Here is a 19,897-nt window from a genome sequence, read left to right on the forward strand (position 1 = left end):
TTGTGTTGTAAGCCGCCCCGAGGCTTCGGCAAGGGGCGGCATAGAAATGTTATAATAATAATAATAATTTAAATTTTAAACAAATACAAATACACAAATTACGTAATAAAGAAAAAAACTCACAATACACAAAATCAAAGGGGTTTGTTAAAAATATATATATACAGAAATCACCCTTAGCGCACCCCTCCACCGTGACCATGGCTGACTAATATTTTTTTCCCCATTTTTCCGCTCTCTCCAAGATTCCCTCTTCCAACCAAAATTGCAGTACATCCTTTGAGAGTTTATTACCCTCTCTTTTTGTTTATACATATTCAATAAACATACCCCATATATTATTAAAATCAGTTTTCTTTACCAAGCCTTTTTTCACCCTTCTCTCATACATCAACTTGTCATTAACTGCTATATTCCAAATTTCTTCATACCATTCAATTCATTGGAGATCCCTATCTCCTTCCAATTCTTTGCTATTAACAATTTTGCTGTGGATGCCAAATTTATTATTAATTCTTTGATATTCCATTTCCATTTCTTTTCACTTAATATTTGCAACAATGCTATTTCAGGATCCTCTTCAACTTTTAGATTCAGTATAGGTAGGTTGCATACCTATAACTGTTGTTCTTTAAGTGGTCATCTGTGCATTCACACATATGGGTGCTGTGCCTGCACAGTGCCACGTTCAAAAAGATTCCTTTAGCTAAGTCAAGAATATTTGGTGGGAGCCCTTTCAACTGTTTAAATTCCTGAAATATTCTTTCATTATCTTCTTTCAATTCTTTCAGACTTGAGTCCAAAGTCTTTCAAAAAGCTCTCATCATCTTTCTTCAGCCATCTTTTCTTAAGCCCTGAAGCTTCTGTCAATTTCTTTTCACTCTCTGTACGTGTTAACCTAAGTAGCTCTAGTTAGGTTCAGATCTAATAGTCTTGTTTCACATGTCCAGACAGAACAAGTTTTCTGTCGTTGCTGTCTTCATGGCTTCAATAATTTGAAACCAACAAATCAGTATTCAAATTCCAAATTACATCACTTATACATTAAGCTTTATTCCACCAAATTAAAAAAAACAGCTATACATTATTCATCCAGCAGAGGGAGCTCTACAACCATACTGGATCAATGGCTTCTTCATTATTATTTTCCTTTTCTCTAGACATAACTATCTAACATCAGTAGGTCAGGTATTTACTTTGTTCTTTTGTCTTCCTATCACAATCTCCATTATTTATTGCTTTTTAAATGTTCATATAAATCCATATAGGTCTTTATATTATACTTATTTTAGGCTTCAAGTTCACTGAACAATTTAAAGAATTAAAAATGAAGCTTTTACTTACTTTCACAAGCCAGTCCTGTCTACATTAGAGCTGTGCCCAGTCCAATTAAATTTAACTGCTGAAACTATTACAATCTGTGAGTCAAAATACTGTTAATTAGCTTTAAGTTTTGAAGTTCTTTCTCACAATTGCTTTCAAACACAGTCACCGTCCCAGTCCAACACAGTGGAGTCACTCCCTCACTGAAACTAAATCTGTTTCACTGGGATTTTAAAAATTGAATTTATTTATGATCTATGAATCAGGACCTCCTTATTAAAATCTTCTCAGGCAGCAGGATCTTCTTCTTCAAATCACATCAAAAACCATCTATTATCTCTGGATTACTCCTGTTAATCTTAACAAGACATTAGGAACTTTCTTTTCACCATCCATTCACAGCCATTGAGAGGCCCACCCACACCCCTGGCTTCATACTGTATCAAATGCAACACTACTTGCTAGTTATGGAAATTTGCCAATTAGATTTATATCCAAGTGGTGAACACACAGATATGTAACCTTTGAATATACAGATAAAGGTAAAGGTTTCCCCTTGACATTAAGTCCAGTCATGCCTGACTCTAGGGGGAAGTGTTCATCTCTGTTTCCTAGCCAAGGGAGCCAGTGTTTGTCAACAGACAGTCTTCGTGGTCATGTGGCCAGTATGACTAAACACTAAAGTGCACAGAACGCTGTCACCTGCCCACCGAAGTGGTACCTTTTTATCTAATTACATTTGCATGCTTTCGAACTGTAAGGTTGGCAGGAGCTGGGACAGAGCAACGGGAACTCACCCCATTGTGCAGATTCGAACCAGCGACCTTTCGATCAACCAGCCTAGCAGCACAGCGGTTTAAACCACTGCGCCACCTGAATATACAGATATAATTATATTAATTACAATCAAATGATGCATTTTAAAAACGAACGAACCGAGCATTTCCCTAGCCTGTATGCTAAGTTTCAGGGGTCAAGGTTATGTTGGTGGCATTACAGCTCTAATAGACATCTTTTATTATAGATATATGGTCGTTATCTACAATAAATGCAATCCCATCTTAAGCAACCTGAAGCCTGCAAAGTACAACGAACAGTCCTGGAAGGTGAGAATGCTGGCTTTACTCTCCTGCCAGATCTCTTTCTACCTCTCCTACCAGTTGCCCTAACCCAGGGGTCGGCAACCTTTAACACTCAAAGAGCCATTTGGACCCGTTTCCCACACAAAAGAAAACACCAGGAGCCACAAAACCCTTTTGACATCTAAAATGAAGATAACACTGCATATATCGGTTTTTTACCTTAATGCTATGTATATCTTCATTATGATTTAGCTGCAGCTCTTGTTCAGTCACTAAAAACTGTTATTTTTAATCTTACATTATAAACTAGTAGGACTCCTTTCATATATTTTGACTAGGAGAACAACTTCCTGCAGAGTCAAAGTCAGTGCTAAAGGGCTGCATGCATTAAACAGCAAACCCCTTAAGTTTGTCAGCAGTAAAAGCAAATGAATCTACCCACGTACCATTAAAGGTTCGGTTTCCTTCAGAAACTTTTCTTCGATTTATCCATGGTTGGGGGTGGGGGGGAAGCTCAGTAAATTGGCGTGGGTTGCAGATATAGGTGTGTTTAGTGACTGATTAACAGATAAACAGTCAAGTGATGTGGATTGTGACAGGTCCCAAGCACAGCTTTTAACATGCAGATGAAGGAGATTACATTTGGACAAAGAGAATCTTTTCAGCAGGCTTTGAGTAACATGAGAGCCTGCATGAAGTGCCTTCTACTCTTTCCCAGCACAATAGCAGAGGAATGTAGCAATTTACTTAACCAGCTAGCACAGCCTTCCTGAGTGGATGCCCCATCATCACCTATTGGTATTTTGTAACTTGGAGCCTCGGTGGCAGATCAGTGGTTGTGCTGGCACGTGTTTTGAGTGACGGAGCCACAGCAGAAGGATTCAAGAGCCACGTACGGCTCCAGAGCTGCGGGTTGCCGACCCCTGCCCTAACCATTGTGTCAGGCTTTTCCCCAAACCTGTTGCTGGTTGGACTGAGGCTCTGAGAGAAGTTCCAGGACCTCCTGTGCTGTGAAATGGAAGGAAGCTCCCAGAGGCCTGCTGGCAAACATCTCTCAACTGGGTGGATGCCCAGCAGGCCTATACCTACCGGCCTGATATGGGGCAGTGATGACCCCAAAGGAGGATCCCACCAGTGAGCTATCACTTTGAGGGAGGCTTTGTAGACAATTCTGTGTCTTGGGAAGGAGGGACTTCCTCTTCCTTCACAGGTGAAGGGAGATGTGGTAGGGTAAAGGGCTAGCAAGACAAAGGGAATGTGACCCAGGCACTTTACAACTGTGCCGTGTTCCAGCTCTGCTTACAACTGCACATTCGTTGGATGACCCCACCAGCTTGCCCTTGCACCTACAAATGCTGCTTTTAAATGGACCTCCCTCATCCATTAACAGTGGACGTAGCCGATTCGATATTTATAAATGAAACCTGGTTTGGTGAACAGTGAGGAGTTAACTTCTCCCACTTCTGCTCACCAGAGTACTTGCAACAGCATCAGGAAAAGCTGCAGGGCCCAGAGAAGGGGGAGGGTTGCCAAGGTATATAGGAATTTGTCTCTCTTGCCAGATTCCCTGTCCAATCTGATTCCTAGAGTCTAGTGTTTGCAGCTGTGGGATATTGAGAATTCTGTTGCTGTACCATCCACCCCATGACCCAACATTCACCCTTCCTGAGCTGACAAAACAGGTTGTCTTGATTGTGTTGCTGAGGTCCCCTTGACTACTGCTCTTTGGGTGTATGAAAATCCATGCTGAGGGCAGCATATTTGGCCAAGTTTAAGGATTTTAAGGACTCGTGTGAAACTTTGCCAATATGCCATTGCTCCAATGCATGTAAGAAGGGCACACTCTGTCCCCCCCCCACCCCAGCTGAGCTAAGATGCTTTTTTCATCTTAGGATAGGGGTCTACAAATTGGACCTTTTGTTGTGGTCAGATCACTGCCTGCTGAGATTTAGACTAGTAGCATATTTTCCTCTCTGCAGGTATAAGGAAAACTGTTAAAATGGTCTGCACCCAGAGGCTGAATGATCTGGATGGTTTCCAAAAAAGCTCTTAGAGGGTTTGCAACTGATATGGCTGATGTTCCTCTCAATACAGAGATGACCTGAGTGGTTGACATGAATCCTCCTGTGCACCCCGTGTAGTACAGCTTGTATGGTTCTGAGAGCAATGAAACAATACATGAGATGGAGAAAAACTCCTGGGCCCTGATAACAGAGCCCTGATATGGGCCTACAGGCAGTGAGAGCAGCAGGGAAACTATCTCACTGCCTCTTTTCAGCTCTATATTCTTTGCTGCCCAGTGGAGTCTTCTTGAGTCATCCGGGCCTACTAAGCACTGCACCATGGAATCTAAGAACTGCCTTAGTTCCTCTACTATATATTTGCTAGGCAGTTCAGGAATAAAATTGCTTTCATCTAGAGGAACTGAGACTCCAATGTTATGACAGTGGAATGAAGTGAGATACCTAGACCACAGTCTGCTCAATTTTTCCTGGGCAGGATTCTTGAGCAGCTGGTTCCAGGCACTCTTGGATGAGACTAATTATATGGATCCATTTTGGTCAGGTACTGGCCTGGTTTGGCATGGAAACAGCTTTGTTCACCCTGTATGATGATCTATGCCAGAAGAGATAGCAGGAGTGTAACCCCCTTGGTACATCTGGATCTCTCAGTGGCTTTAGATACCATCAACCATCATATCCTTCTGAGGCAGCTGGCTGAGCTGGGAGTAGAGATATTGTATTGCAGTGGTTCCAATCCTATCTGGATGGCTGGATCCAGATGGTGGTGCTTCAGGAACCCTGCTTGGTCCTTGGATTCCCTTGCATGGGGTTCCTCAGGGATTGGTCTTGTCCTCCATAGTCATCCAGAGTTTTGGAGTTGCGGTATTATCAGTATGCTGATGACACGCTTTTTTATTTCTCTTGTTCTTCTTCAGTACGTAAGGCTGTGGATCTGCTAAACTAGTGCCTGGCTGCAAAAAATAGACTGGATGAGGATTAACAAACTCAAATTCAATACAGACAGGACTGAGATGGTGTTAGTAGGCAATTCCTCTGACCAAATGGAAGGAATTCAACCTGTTCCAGCTGGGATCACATTTTCCCTGAAGGAGCCTGTATGCTAGGCATGTTCCTTGGACCATCTTTGTTGCTTGAGTCCCAGTTGGCCCAAGTGCTTCTACTGGCTTTGGCTGGTGGCTCAGCTACACTATTTGGACAGAGATGGCCTGGTTTCTATAATCTGTTCTGGTAATCTGTAAAATAATGTACTCTGTGAGAGGGTACCCTTGAAGACTGTTCAGAAGCTACAGCTTGTGCAAAATGTGGCAAACAGATTAATGAAAGGGACCAGAAGGTCCAAATAAATAAAACCAATTCTGATTCTGCCAGTTATTTTGCCATAAAATTTACCAAAAAAATTATATGGAAATTTAATGATATTATTGTGGCTGTATTTTACATTGTATTTTTAATTGTAAATTATGTGCTGTGGCAAACCACCCAGAGCAGTCTATTGCATGGTAAAGAAATAAAATTCTTCATTGTTGTCGTCATCTTCATTATCGTGTTCCTGGGCCTTAATATATTTTAGATCTTTACTATTATTAATCACTCAAAAAGTACAGAATTATATAAAACAAATGTTTCTGGAAAAATTATACTTACAGATTAGAACCTGGCTATTGCTTTGAAATGAAAATTTGAGCGTGTTCCCATATTTCCATTTTGACAGATTTTGTACATGTTAATCACTTTCCACTTCTGAGTGGAATATTTTCAAATGCTTCTGTTACAATTTTGCTCATGTTCCTTGCTTCCTCCTTTCCCAGTCTTTTCTAGACTACAAACTAATGTATATGCTGTAAGAATCTCACAGAAAAACAACTCACCAGTGATTGCTTTCCCTGACTATGCTCCACATTTTGAGAAAGTCTCAGGGACTGCTTCCTGAGTGCAAGAAAACAGTTGGCTAAGAGAGCCCAGGCTTGGTTTGGCAGGTGAAATAGAAATTTAACAATAAATTACTATCTCTAGAAAATACAATTTTGTATTTATCAGTCTTCAGCTTCCATTTCATTTGTGTGACAGAAACACATAGCGAGTAAGAAGGTGCCTCTTAGGCCATCTAGTCTGAGCATGTGCATGTTTAGTCTAACCTTGAACACCCTCACTGATGGAGATTCAACCACCTCACATTTCATAGTGATTACAAATTATTACTATGATTATTGCTACATTGATTCATATCCTGCATTCTTTCATCTTGTGAGGAACCCAAGGTAGTTTTCATAACTTCACTGGTCTTGATGAGAAAGGGTAAACTGGGATCAGGATGAACCAGGATCAGGCTGAGGTAAATGTGGCTTTCTGCTGAGCAAGTGCTCCTTGTAATGTAGGCATCCAGGGAAGTTTTATCCTTTTATTTAGCAGGACCATGAGGGGAGTGATGAGGCATGAAAAGTCTTGAATGAACTGCCAAGAAAATAAGTGAACACCAAGGACTATCTTTAGAAGTGGAGGAAATCCATTCCAGGATGACCTGGGCCTTCTGAGGGGCCATACAGACACCCACGGGGAAGACAATGTACCCTAAAAATTGTGTCTTCTTATGGAATGTATATTTTTCCAATCTGCCATACAAGTAGTGCTTCTGAAGCTCTAGGAGTATGAACAGACACGTTGGACATGTTCCTCAAGCGTTTCCAGAACCATTGGGATATCATTTAGGTGACGTTTGCCATCAGTTTAAATAGGATGGAGACACCCGGACCATAAAGCAGATTAATAGAAAAAAATGAAAATCAATCTTAGCACATTATAATTTTCCATCAGGAAGAAGTGAACTAACAGAGATGATAGCCTACAAGGCTGCCGTGCGGCAATCAAAAGAGGACTAAGGGAACTGTCAAGATACCAGACCCCCTCCACCAGAGGAACCCTCTTCAAAAATGATCTGGAACCTCCTGAGTTGGATGTCTCCAGGTCATTTCAGGTCAGGAAACAACAGTTACAGGTAAGAAACCTGTCTTTATCAGAAACCCCACTCAGGGCTCAACTGCATCATGTTGGAAACTTGTCTCAGATGTCCTCTTTTTAGAGCTTGGCTCATGAGTAGTCCTTTGATCATAATAAGCCTCTTTGATGAATAAGTATTCCTTTGCCTGGCCACCGTCGTGTCATGAATCTCAGCATATTATTCTATCTTAGAAGCTAAGATTTCCACCCTTCAAGGGAGAACTTTCCAACTTTCGAGGAGGGACATTCCACCCTTTGAGGAGGAAGATCCAAAACTTTCTTTCCCAAAGATCCATCACCCTCCGGATCAGCCCCTGAAATGGCCTGTTCTTTGAGTAGTCATCTGTGCATTCATACACATATGGGCTTAAGTGCAACTAAGGCCTAGGTCGGAAGAAATTTCTACAGCTTGGCATCACAAAGTGGGTGGGGCTGCCCATCCCCTCTGGAGTCCTGCTATAGGGGGAAGGGGTCCTGCCCAGTCCCTCAGAACTTTGGAGACTGCACCATCCCCAGGAAGTTGAATGGACAGAGACATAAGCGCAGGGGCATGCTAGCTGATGACAGGATGGAGGGTGGGTTGTGTGAATGCACAGATGGCTACTCGAAGAATGACAGTTACAGGTAAGCAACCTGTCTTTCTTCATTGTGGTCTCTGTACATCATATGTGCACATATGGGTGACTGGCAAGCTTACCCCTCTTAGGATGGAGGGGCTGTCGTTACTGCAGGACTGATGAGAGGAACACACAGCCAAGAGAGTTTGCCTTGTGTGGTGGCAGCCAGCGGTCAAGGACATAGACCACATGGGAGCTCTAGAGATGCTGTGCATCTAGGTGCCAGCAATGGGTGGTTGAGGCAGCCCAGGAATGTGTGGAGTGTATGCTCAGGTGTACAACAAGGTCAAGGACTGCCATCTAGCAGGCTGGGCAGATAGTGTAGGGATCTCATGTGCAGAGTCCTTGGGGAATAGGGACTCTCTCTTTCTGCAGCCATCAGGGCACATGAGGGGTGGCATGAGCAGCGGTTGCCCTGTGAGTGATGTGCTGGAGGCAAAGGGCCTGCTGGCATAGGCACGAGCCGTGCTGCCTGTGCAGGCACTTCATGAAAGAAGACAGGGTGACAACATCCCGGTGGGTGGGGGCTTTAGAATTGCCAGGAGGCTCAGTGGGTGTGCCAAGGGACCGGTTGGGTGAAGTTTGAGGCCCTTGGGGGAACCTGGGGGACCCCAAGATTGGTGGATACGGATACAAGATAACTGCTAGGCATACTTGAGGAAGCATTGTGAGAGAGGGAGAGGGAGGGGAGAGAGACTAGCGCTAAGTGGGTTCTCAGGTGGGTTGGCATTTGTTCTCTGGGGGCTTCAGCAGGCTGAGACCCCTCTGGACTGATGAAGGGCATAAAGAGCTTTCAATAAGGAGGGTTGAAGGGTGGCCTGCATGACGGAGAGAATGCTGGGCTGTAAAAAGGGGGTTGCAACTACACAGATTGTCTGTTCCCTTGAGACTTGGCGATCCTCTTAGGTGATCTGGGGAAAGGTGGCAGGGAGACATTTCTCAGGCTTGACCACTTGTGACAGGAGATCTGGAGGACTGTGCAGCTGGGCTTGTGCTCATGTGGTACCCAGGGAGAGAGGCTTGAAGTGGTGGGAATGTTGGTGGGTTGTCCTGCTGCGTGGTGACTGTGATGCAGATCTCCCTGTCTGTGTCCCACAGCAGAGTGGTGGATGCTAGAGTGAAGGGTCAGGCCAGACACGCACCACCCAGCTTATGTGGGCAACATGTCACCATAGTATTGGGCATAGCAATTTGTCCCTGGTGTCCCTCACAGGGTCTCAGAGGAGGAGGTGAAGAATTTTCTCACAGCTAGTGTCTCCAAGAGGTGGATGTGCAGCTGTGCCTCACTATGGACCACAGGCCCTGTTTGTGTAGGCTTCCACAGAGGGCACCCCAGGCCATGACTGAGGCATCTGTTGTAAGGGGCCCCAAGGGTCTGCACACGGAAGCAGGAGTTACGCATAGCTTACTGAGGGTCAGTTCTCAACAGGTAGTGGGAAAGCCAGCAGGCTAGATATGGGGAGACTTGAATGTCCCACGATGCAAGGTGTGTGGGGACCACTGTCATGGTCTTGGAGATGCACACGGAGCAGCAGTGGTATAAAGACAGACTCCTGCTCAGGTCCAGGGGACCTTGCATTGCTCCCTTGATCAGTGCTACTTCTACCTCTGCCTGCAATGCCATGAATATCAGCGGTCATAAGCGAGGTTGGGAGGGTCAGCAAACTCAAACTTGTGACCCTGATCAGCTAGATAGGGCCCAGGAGTTGGAAGAGGTTGCTTTCCATGTGCTGTGTTGGCGGTGGCCAGGCAGTCTGCCAAGTTGGAGCAGGTGAGGATAGTTACCTGGATAGAGTTTTTGATACTGCAAGTGAGTTGCTAGTGCCTTGCTGGTGGCCTCTGGAAGGGCTAGGTGCCACGCCTCCTGGAACTGAGCAGGGAGGAGCCCTCACGGCATATCTGTTGGTGGTCAAATCCCATGCATCTAGCTGTGGTGAGGCTTAGTATGGGAGGCCCACACTCTCATCCATGAGGACATTGAGTAGTCTTTGCCTGTCAAAAGCATGTCAGCTGTGCATGTCTACTTATCCCGGGGGAGGCAGTGGGATGCAGCCATGCATGAGGAAGGATGGCCACTGGACAATCAGAACTTCATCACTCTAATCAATTTGGTGCAGAGTGACCTTGATTTGGTGATTGGACCCTGAGTAGCTGCTCTGAGTAGACAAGGTGGGTTGTCTCAGGGAGGTCATCTAGGAGATGCTATGCTAGAGACCCCCTGTCTCCTGTGGGAGAGGCTGCGCAGGGGCACAGTGGCATCCAAGGTTGACAACAGGGGCCCACGTGGTCCTTTTGGCAAGGCCATGAAGGCATTGCCAACTCTGCCCACTGACGTGTGCTGTTCACAGCAGTGGTGCCAGAGTGGGGATGGGGATCTGTCCAGAGGCTTCTATGTCAGCGTGGCATGTATATGGTCAGCCCTAAGCCATCAGTTATCTGGAGTGCCAGGTTGGCTGGCAGGGGCAACGCATGGTGGGTGCTGGGTTGCAGGTTGTGGCCCAGTGGGAGAGGGGGGCAGGGCCCAGAGAAACATGCTAGAGGAGCAGTGATGTGGCCAGGCAGTGGCACAAGATGTGGCATGCTGACCACAGCTCCCTAGGCCTTTGGCTGGGCACGGCATCAGAGCGCAACTGCATATCAGTCGTGCTCGGAATCAGTCTGCATCGACAGCACCATCAGGCAGGTAGCAGAGGTGCTCAGAGGGATGCTGTCAAGGCACTAAGGAACAAGGCAAGGTGCTGCCAGGCAGCAAGCCACACTGGCGCTCAGAGGCGGGCCACAGCAGTGGCAGCACCTGGCATTGGGCAGGCATCAAGCTGAAGCATGGGCGTGCAGCATGCCCCAGCGGCAGCTGGAAATGAGTCTTGATGGTGGCGGGCATCAGGCCACAAAGATGATAGCACCTGAAGGCAGGTTGGGGCAGCCTGTAGGTAGGTGAAAGGTGCCAGAACACACTGGCACACGATTTTTGGCTGCAGCAGTGTTTGGGTGCAGGTCGCAGTGGCACTCCAGGGCAGGCTTGTGTTGTGCCAGTGGTGGTCAGTGAATCTCAGTCAAGGACACCCTAGGGCTTGCGCAGCAGAGGTCCCTTGGTCCAGTGTCAGAGGGATGGTGTCCATGGTAAGGGAGCAAGTTGCTTGTAGGAAAATTTGGGCGGGGGCTCACACAGCAGTGCTTCTTGTGTGCCCACAAGTCTCAGCATTAAGGGGGACTCTGAGGCATCAGCCATCTTCCTGGCACTCTTCAGCAGCTAGTCTGTGACCATGCAGTTAAGGAGCGGGGACTAGTGTGGCCATTGCGGGGGAAATAGTTCCAGGGAGAGGGAAGAAAAAAAAAAAAAAAACAAGAAGAGAGCATGCATCTATATATAGATAGATTCCAGCTATAGAGGTTTCTTCTGACCTAGGCCTTTTGCTGTCGCATAAGCTCATATGTGTGTGATGTACAGAGATCATGATGAAGAACTCTAGCTATTCTAGCTTTCATTTGTAGATGAGGTGAAAAAAAATCACTTATATAACTAGAGCAGGAATAGGTAACCTGTCCTGGTCTGTCAGCACATTTTACAGTGTCTTTCAGGCATCACCACAAAATGTCATCTGGGGTAGATACACATTATCCAGCACATGATTTCCTCCTTCCCCTTCTTCCAGTTTTCCTTTTCTTCCCACTTCCCCTGCCATTTCTGGCATGATTTATTTTATCAGAACATAAAGAGGCAATGGAAGTGTCACAATATACTGACTTCCTGTTAGAACAGAGCAAGTGGTGGTGATAAGGAGGTCACAACAGTAGTGCTAGAGGGGGTAGGGAGGAAGGAAACTTTGGCAGTAGGGGGTAAAAGGAAAGAAATTGTAGTACTTGGGGTGGGAAAGGAAGCAAATCACAGTTGGAGGGAGGAAATCTCAACTAGGGATGGGGAAGAGTAGAAGTGGGTCTAGTGAGCACACTTTGGGGTTTGGGCAGGTGTCAGTTGCTGATTTCAGCTAAAGATTTCATTAAACCTTTCCACACTGACAAATAAGCAAGGCATTATTTCAGTGCGAAATATAGCTCACCTCTTCAGAAACAGAAGCAATTGCTTTTCAAAATTTAGTGTAAGTTTTATTACTTTGCTAAATTAAGCAGTCACACACACGGGGGGGCGGGGGGGAGAGCACCTATGGTATATCACAGAAGTGAGTACACCCCTCACATTTTGTAAATATTGTATCTTTTCATGTGACAACACTGAAGAAACTACACTTTGCTACAATGCAAAGTAGTGAGTATACAGCTTGTGTAACAGTGTAAATTTGCTGTCCCCTCAAAATAACTCAACACACAGCCATTAATGTCTAAACCACTGGCAACAAAGTGAGTACACCCCTAAGTGAAACTGTCCACATAGGGCATTATTAGCCATTTTCCCTCCCCGGTGTCATGTGACTCGTTAGTGCTACAAGGTCTCAGGTGTGAATGGGGAGCAGGTGTGTTAAATTTGGTGTTATCGTTCTCACTCTCTCATACTGGTCACTGGAAGTTTAACATGGCACCTCATGGCAAAGAACTCTCTGAGGATCTGAAAAAAAGAATTGTTGCTCTACATAAAGATGGCCTAGGCTATAAGAAGATTGCCAAGACCCTGAAACGGAGCCGCAGCATGGTGGCCAAGACCATACAGCGGTTTAACAGGACAGGTTCTACTCAGAACAGGCCTCGCCATGGTCGACTGAAGAAGTTGAGTGCACGTGCTCAGCGTCATATCCAGAGGATGGCTTTGGGAAATAGACATATGAGTGCTGCCAGCATTGCTGCAGAGGCAGAAGGGGTGGTGGGTCAGCCTGTCAGTGCTCAGACCATACGCCGCGACACTGCACCAAATTGTTCTGCAGCGCTGTTGTCCCAGAAGGAAGCCTCTTCTAAAGATGATGCACAAGAAAGCCTGCAAACAGTTTGCTGAAGACAAGCAGACTAAGGACATGGATTAGTGGAACCATGTCCTGTGGTCTGATGAGACCAAGATAAACTTATTTGGTTCAGATGGTGTCCAGCGTGTGTGGCGACAACCAGGTGAGGAGTACAAAGACAAGTGTGTCTTGCCTACAGTCAAACATGGTGGTGGGAGTGTCATGGTCTGGGGCTGCATGAGTGCTGCCGGCTCCGGGGAGGTACAGTTCATTGAGGGAACCTTGAATGCCAACATGTACTGTGACATACTGAAGCAGAGCATGATCCCCTCCCTTCAGAGACTGGGCCGCAAGGCAGTATTCCAACATGATAACGACCCCAAACACACCTCCAAGACGACCACTGCCCTGCTAAAGAAGCTGAGGGTAAAGGTGATGGACTGGCCAAGCATGTCTCCAGACCTAAACCCTATCGAGCATCTGTGGGGCATCCTGAAACGGAAGGTGGAGCAGTGCAAGGTCTTTAACATCCACCAGCTCCATGATGTCGTCATGGAGGAGTGGAAGAGGACTCCAGTAGCAACCTGTGAAGCTCTGGTGAACTCCATGCCCAAGAGGGTTAAGGCAGTGCTGGAAAATAATGGTGGACATAAAATATTGACACTCTGGGCCCAATTTGGACAGTTTCACTTAGGGGTATACTCACTTTTGTTGCCAGCGATTTAGACATTGATGGCTGTGTGTTGAGTTATTTTGAGGGGACAACAAATTTACACTCTTATACAAGCTGTATACTCACTACTTTACATTGTAGCAAAGTGTCATTTCTTCAGTGTTGTCACATGAAAATTATAATAAAATATTTACAAAATGTGAGGGGTGTATTCACTTCTGTGATATACTGTATATTCCATTGCCCCTTTCTTCAGAAAATAATTGATAAATTGATGGAATAAAGTCAATCAAGACAATTTAAATAATCAGGCAGAAAGGACCAATTTAAAAGTAAATTTACCTTCCATCTGCTTCGTCTTGTCCTTCAGTATCAAAACGCAGCCTCTTCAGAGGTTTAGGGCCTGTGCTTAACTCAACCCCACGTTTCAGATGGCGATCGCTGTTACATACCATCTGGTTTATCTTCTGAAACTTTTCAGAAGCCTAGAAACACCAGATCACAGATCATATTCAACCTTTTATCTTTAAAGTATGACAAATTTTAATTCTGAACACAACAACAATGCTGTTGAGAACTTAACTAATATTACATGAAATTTGTGTAACTTTTGCTGAAAATTCCTTCAGAGTCTCCAAGGCAAGGACATTCCCTTGAGAGCTTTGAATCTGGGGTGGTATAGAAATAAAATGGAATAAATGACACTGTGAAAACTCCTAAGAGCTGGAGATAACCTACTAGCCATCTGTCACTCAATTCCAACAGAAAAATATCTCCATCCAAACTAAAGAAAGACAGGTTGCAGTCACAGGGGCACATGAGGGGTGGCATGAGCAGCGGTTGCCCTGTGAGTGATGTGCTGGAGGCAAAGGGCCTGCTGGCATAGGCACGAGCCGTGCTGCCTGTGCAGGCACTTCATGAAAGAAGACAGGGTGACAACATCCCGGTGGGTGGGGGCTTTAGAATTGCCAGGAGGCTCAGTGGGTGTGCCAAAGGACCGGTTGGGTGAAGTTTGAGGCCCTTGGGGGAACCTGGGGGACCCAAGATTGGTGGATACGGATACAAGATAACTGCTAGGCATACTTGAGGAAGCATTGTGAGAGAGGGAGAGGGAGGGGAGAGAGACTAGCGCTAAGTGGGTTCTCAGGTGGGTTGGCATTTGTTCTGTGGGGGCATCAGTGGGCTGAGACCCCTCTGGATTGATGAAGGGCATAAAGGGCTTTCAATAAGGAGGGTTGAAGGGTGGCCTGCATGATGGAGAGAATGCTGGGCTGTAAAAAGGGGGTTGGGAGGGTCATAAGCGAGGTTGGGAGGGTCAGCAAACTCAAACCTGTGACCCTGATCAGCTATGATAGCATCAGGACAAGTGGAGATCTGTTGGGACTCCACTGAACCTGAGTTGGTTTCATAGGAGGGCTTGAGGAAAAGCCCTCTGGAGATGTTGGTGGAGCGTCCCTAGACACCGACTGAGGGGTGGAATGGTGGCAACGTGTTGGTGGTGGTGGGAAGAAGCCCTATGTGGGATAGAAATCCCATGAATAAGGTCGGTCAAAGCGCTCGGGGTCAAAGTCCCCATAGGGCAGAGGTACCCAGTACCGCGATGGTTGCAGTGCAGGAGGTTGTGGAGGTAAGAGGGAGGACGGGCAATAAGGGGCCCTTGGAGATCCCTCCAGAGATGGATGCCTGGCAGGTGTAGGTGTCGGCAACCTTGCAGGTGGGTGTTCAGGTCCCAACTGAGGCGGAGATTCATGGATTTCTTTGTCCGAGATGGATGCTCGAGCGAATGGATCCGAGCAGTTGGGACTGGAGTGCAGAGAGATGGTGATTCGTGGGGGCAACACTGGAGGTGTCACCTGCATATCCGACTGGAGGCTGGGAGGCTCGGTCGGTACCAAGACAGGCTTATCGTTCAGCTCAGAGCGAGACACTTTAGCATATTTTTTGTGCCAACGCTCAGTCTTATTGGGTCTATCCTTGGGGTGTTTGGGTTTCGAAGCTTCCTCGGAACTGACATGCTTCCTCTTCTCCTTATGTTTCTTCAGAGGAGAATAAGAGGAGTGCTTTCCATCAGGACCAGCTGAGTCCCCTTTGGATGAGCAAGAGGGGTTTTTTTGGAAGACCTTGGACCCTCCAGAGGAGCCAGTATCAGCCAAGACCTTCTTCATGGCGACCAAGAATTGGTCCCACAACATTTTGCGCAGCCAATTTTCTTGTTTTTTCTGAGCCTGCCACATGAACGATTGCCAGTGGCTGCACTTGTCAGTTCTATGTCCCTCTCCTAGGCAAAGGCGATATAGGGCATGTAGGTCAGCTGGAGACATTTTAGCTCCACACTGAGAGCACTTGTGGAAAGCTGCCTGCTGTGCCATCAAGAGAAAAGGAGGAAGTACAGTGGTAAGAAAGGTATAGCTCAAGGTTAAGATGATAGAAGGTTGTTGTTGTTGTTGTTTTTGAAAGGGGGTTAGGGGGAGGGGAAAAGATAAAAAGCAGGGATTTGGTAAGGGTAGCTGTGTCCAACTGACAGTTGGTGTCGGAGGAATGTGGAGAGTCATCTAGTCTTTCCCTTCAGACCCTTAAGTCTTGAGGGTGAAGAGGCATGGTGGCTCTAACAGAGGCCCTTTCTATGGACAGTGGGGAGGGGAGGGGAGGATTCTTGTTAATTGAAGCTCCAATGTGGTAGAGGTGGTCAGGAAATGCCCATTTCATTCTGATGTGCAGCAGCACCATGTGGCATGTCTTGGTAATAGGTCAAACATGTTGCTGTGAGAAGGGAGGCTCTTGAACCTCTGCATAATCACTTCCATAATAAGGATGGTAGAGAGGGGTTGACCAATCTGAAAAACAGTCTCATTCTGAAAGAGGTAAGCATGACCTTTCTCAGTATCAACAATTATGTTCAAACTATACGTACAAGTTCAGAAGGCTTGAACAGTGGTGGGCAGTAATAGGGGTACAGGGGAGCTCCTTAACACTTTGAATATGAGGACACAGATCTCTTTAGAGGTTGACACAATTGGAGCTGTCTCTCTTACCAAGTAAGGAGGCACTGCCTGTACAGGAGAATCAGGAAGTGACAGTAGCTGAGGTGGAGACTACTGTCCTTGGGGAAAAAGTTTTCTTCTTCCTCTTCTTGTCTGTTCCAAAAAGGTTGCCAAATGGGCCCTTTTTGACAATCTCTTTAACAGCACAATTGCCAGAGATTGTCCTGGGGCTGGAATGTCCCACTGGTCCATGGTTAGAACCATGATTTTGGCAACTGAGGTGGTCGTGGTCTGATCTCTACAACTGTACCCATACAAGCATGTACGGGCTGAGTGGGCGCAAATGTGTGTGGGGAGATTGAGCCCTGCCAGCTCATAGGTGAGGGAGATGGTACTGGAGACCCACTTGGAGAATCTTTGGGAAAAGACGGGGTCTTCCTTTCCTTGGCCATGATAACAGATGAATAGCTGGTTTGCATGCTGGAGTGGTTCTGTATGGGACTTGCAGAATGTGAGGGCTTGGCAAATGTCGAGCAGGTGGAGAGACACCTTGACAGGGGTAGAGGGACTTGGGAAAAAGGCTGGAAGGACAATGTCCTGGTTGATGTAGAAGAGGAAAGTGACCTTAGGTCTGAATTGCAGGTCTAGATGGAGGGCCGCCTTGTCCCTGTGGAAGGTGAGGGAAGGGTCATCAACCCTAAGAGTAGACAGCTTGTTTACGAGGCAAGCAGAGGTGACTGTGATGAGAAACACAGTCTTCCACAACAGGAGGCACAGGTCGGCTGCTGGGTGAGCATTTTTATTTATTTTTTCTTCAATGCCACCCGTGAAAAAGCTGCAGCAGTTACTAATTGGCATAAAGAAAGGAAAGCCCTTTGATGGAGGAATTCTTCCTCCCCCCACAGAGTTTCAAGCGACGACTGATCTGAGGGAGAGGAACTGAGCCTCTTTTGGAAAGTTTGAGGCTGGAGAGAAAGACCTTTTTTTCCTAACCTCCCCAAGGGCGAAGAATCAGAATAATTACTGTGGAATAAGTGATAGAAGATAAAGCTTACTTTGATCGGCCATTTTTTGGACCCTTCTTCAATACAATTCTCATGCCAAGAATAACAGACTTTCGTTTTCTTTGTGACGCCATTTTTGCCATTTAAAGACAAAACAGCCCTTCGCTGCCACCCTGTGGCTATTGGATTTATAGCAAGTTTCTTTTTTTTTTAATTCTTATTCTCTTTGTTTCTTGGTTGCTGTCTTGTAATTTTTGGTAAAAATTATATCATGAAAAAAAACACATTCTTCCTCCTCTTCAGCACCTACATCAGCTCCTCAGAATCCAACTCATCAGCCTAAAGCAGCAGATGTTGAAAAATATCAAAAAGAGCTACAAATGACGCTTCTGGCGATACAGACATCCTTAACAGCCTTGCAAGCATCTCAAGAGGCGATGTCAACACAACAGGAAAGCATTTCAATTGAACAAAGAGAACGTCTTGACAAACTGGATAATTCTATTAAGTAGGTATGAACCCAATTGGCGGACATTCAACTTAAAACTGAACAGAATACACAAAAAATACAACAAGAGCATGAAAAACTTGAAATGGTAAAGAAACACAATTAATAAAGCAAACGAACAAGTTACTATGGGATTCGCTTGTTATACTAGAGATGGAGAAGGTATCTAAATATTTGAGAGAGATTATGTTTAGGTGGTTAACGACAGAAGGATTTTTTTTTTACCTAGACCGTTACAAGATACAAATTGAACTCAATTTTTAAGGCACAAGAGTTTCATGAAAAATTTAGACGTATGCTTGAAGAGGAAGAACCGGGTACCTCAAAAGAAGGAGGGATAGGTGCCAAAGAGGAAGAGAAATAGTGAGGAAGGAGAAATAGTGAATACTGACAACAAGAAGTACAGACACTGGAAGTGGATACTGATTTACAACAGTAGTGCAGATACTGAAAACAGAGGAAGAGAGAAGAGGTAGGGGTGTAAAGAAGAAATAAGAGAATTTTCTATTTTAAAAGGAATGATTTGCAAATGGGCTGGCACACTTATATGTGGTATGAGAAGGTTAAGTCACATGGTCCTTTTTTAGTCACTATATTAGAAAATCATTAATGTTGGTGTGGGAAAAGTTAAAGATAAAATTGTATAATAAATTACTAAGATGGTTTTCAGCCATGGAAGCTTTTGTGTATCCAAATGCATTGAATTTTGAAGGGATTATAAGATATGATGACATTTTGGATAAAGATGGAGGACTGAAATTGAATTAAGAAATACAAGAACAGGGAGCTGGTATCTCTTGGTGGCATAAGGTACAGATACAATTGAGATAGGCTAAAGATTGTAAAGTGTGAAGTTTTTATAAGGACGTAACAGCATTTGACCAAGTGATGCTTAAATCAGATGAGAAAATGATTAAAAGATTATATGATTTCTTACTTGATAGGAAAATGGATGATGAATAGGTTAAGGAAACTATGATAACATGGGCACAAAATCTTAGATATAATATTGAACTCGAAAAGTGGCAAAAGCTGTGGGAGAGAAATATCAAGGTAACATTAATAACTTTGTATAAAGAAAACTTGTATAAAATGTGTTATAGATGGTATCTGTTGCCAAATAGATTAGCCAAGAAGTTTCCAAATATGTCAAATGGATGTTGGATATCTAAACATAAATTGGATATTTTTTATTATATATGGTGGAGGAAGTGTTACAAAAATCCTTAGCCTTAAACCTGGAGTTTTTTTTATTAAACATTATACCGGAGGACATTAATAACTAAGAAATGTATTTGATTTTATATGTTATCATTGCGGTAAGGATTGCATTCCCTCAACACTGGAAAAGTGAAGAACTACCCACCTGATTAAATGATCCTGGACTGTGCAGAAATGGATAGATTGATTTTATCATTGAAGGAGAAGGAAGATACTGACTTCTATCAAACTTGGGAATCTTATTATTGGCTAGAGAAATGGGACTTAGCATAGATTTAAATATGTTATCATAGATGGAAAAAGAAGGGTGTGGGGGCTGGCCCAGCGGGCTCGATGTTTCTGATGATGGATGTTGTCTGTAGTTTTCTTTTTGTTTTTTTAGGAGTATAATTTCTCAAATAAAACTTATTAAAAAAAAAGAGGAGGCACAGGCCGGCTGTTGCCATGGGTTCAAAGGGTCTTTTGGTAAGGGCCTGAAGGACAACTGAGAGGCTCCACGACAGTGTACAAGACTGTACCTGCAGAGCAATGATCCAGAGGCAGTGAAGGAACCTACATGTCATGGGGTGTTTAAAGACCAT

General features: G+C 44.9%; 1 protein-coding gene across 5 annotated transcripts in view; it reads right to left on the reverse strand.

Annotated features, from left to right (window-relative positions):
* The window catches only part of RB1 (RB transcriptional corepressor 1), a 163,032-nt gene that overhangs the window by 8,271 nt on the left and 134,864 nt on the right, over positions 1 to 19,897 (reverse strand). For all 5 annotated transcript variants that reach the window (XM_044431793.1, XM_044431794.1, XM_044431792.1 and 2 more), the window contains one exon: positions 13,945 to 14,087. In XM_044431793.1, the coding sequence (XP_044287728.1) occupies positions 13,945 to 14,087 (143 nt within the window). The remainder of the gene's footprint in view (positions 1 to 13,944; positions 14,088 to 19,897) is intronic.

This window comes from Varanus komodoensis, unplaced genomic scaffold, assembly GCF_004798865.1.
Source record: "Varanus komodoensis strain SLA01 unplaced genomic scaffold, ASM479886v1 scaffold23, whole genome shotgun sequence".
Lineage (NCBI taxonomy): Eukaryota > Metazoa > Chordata > Lepidosauria > Squamata > Varanidae > Varanus > Varanus komodoensis.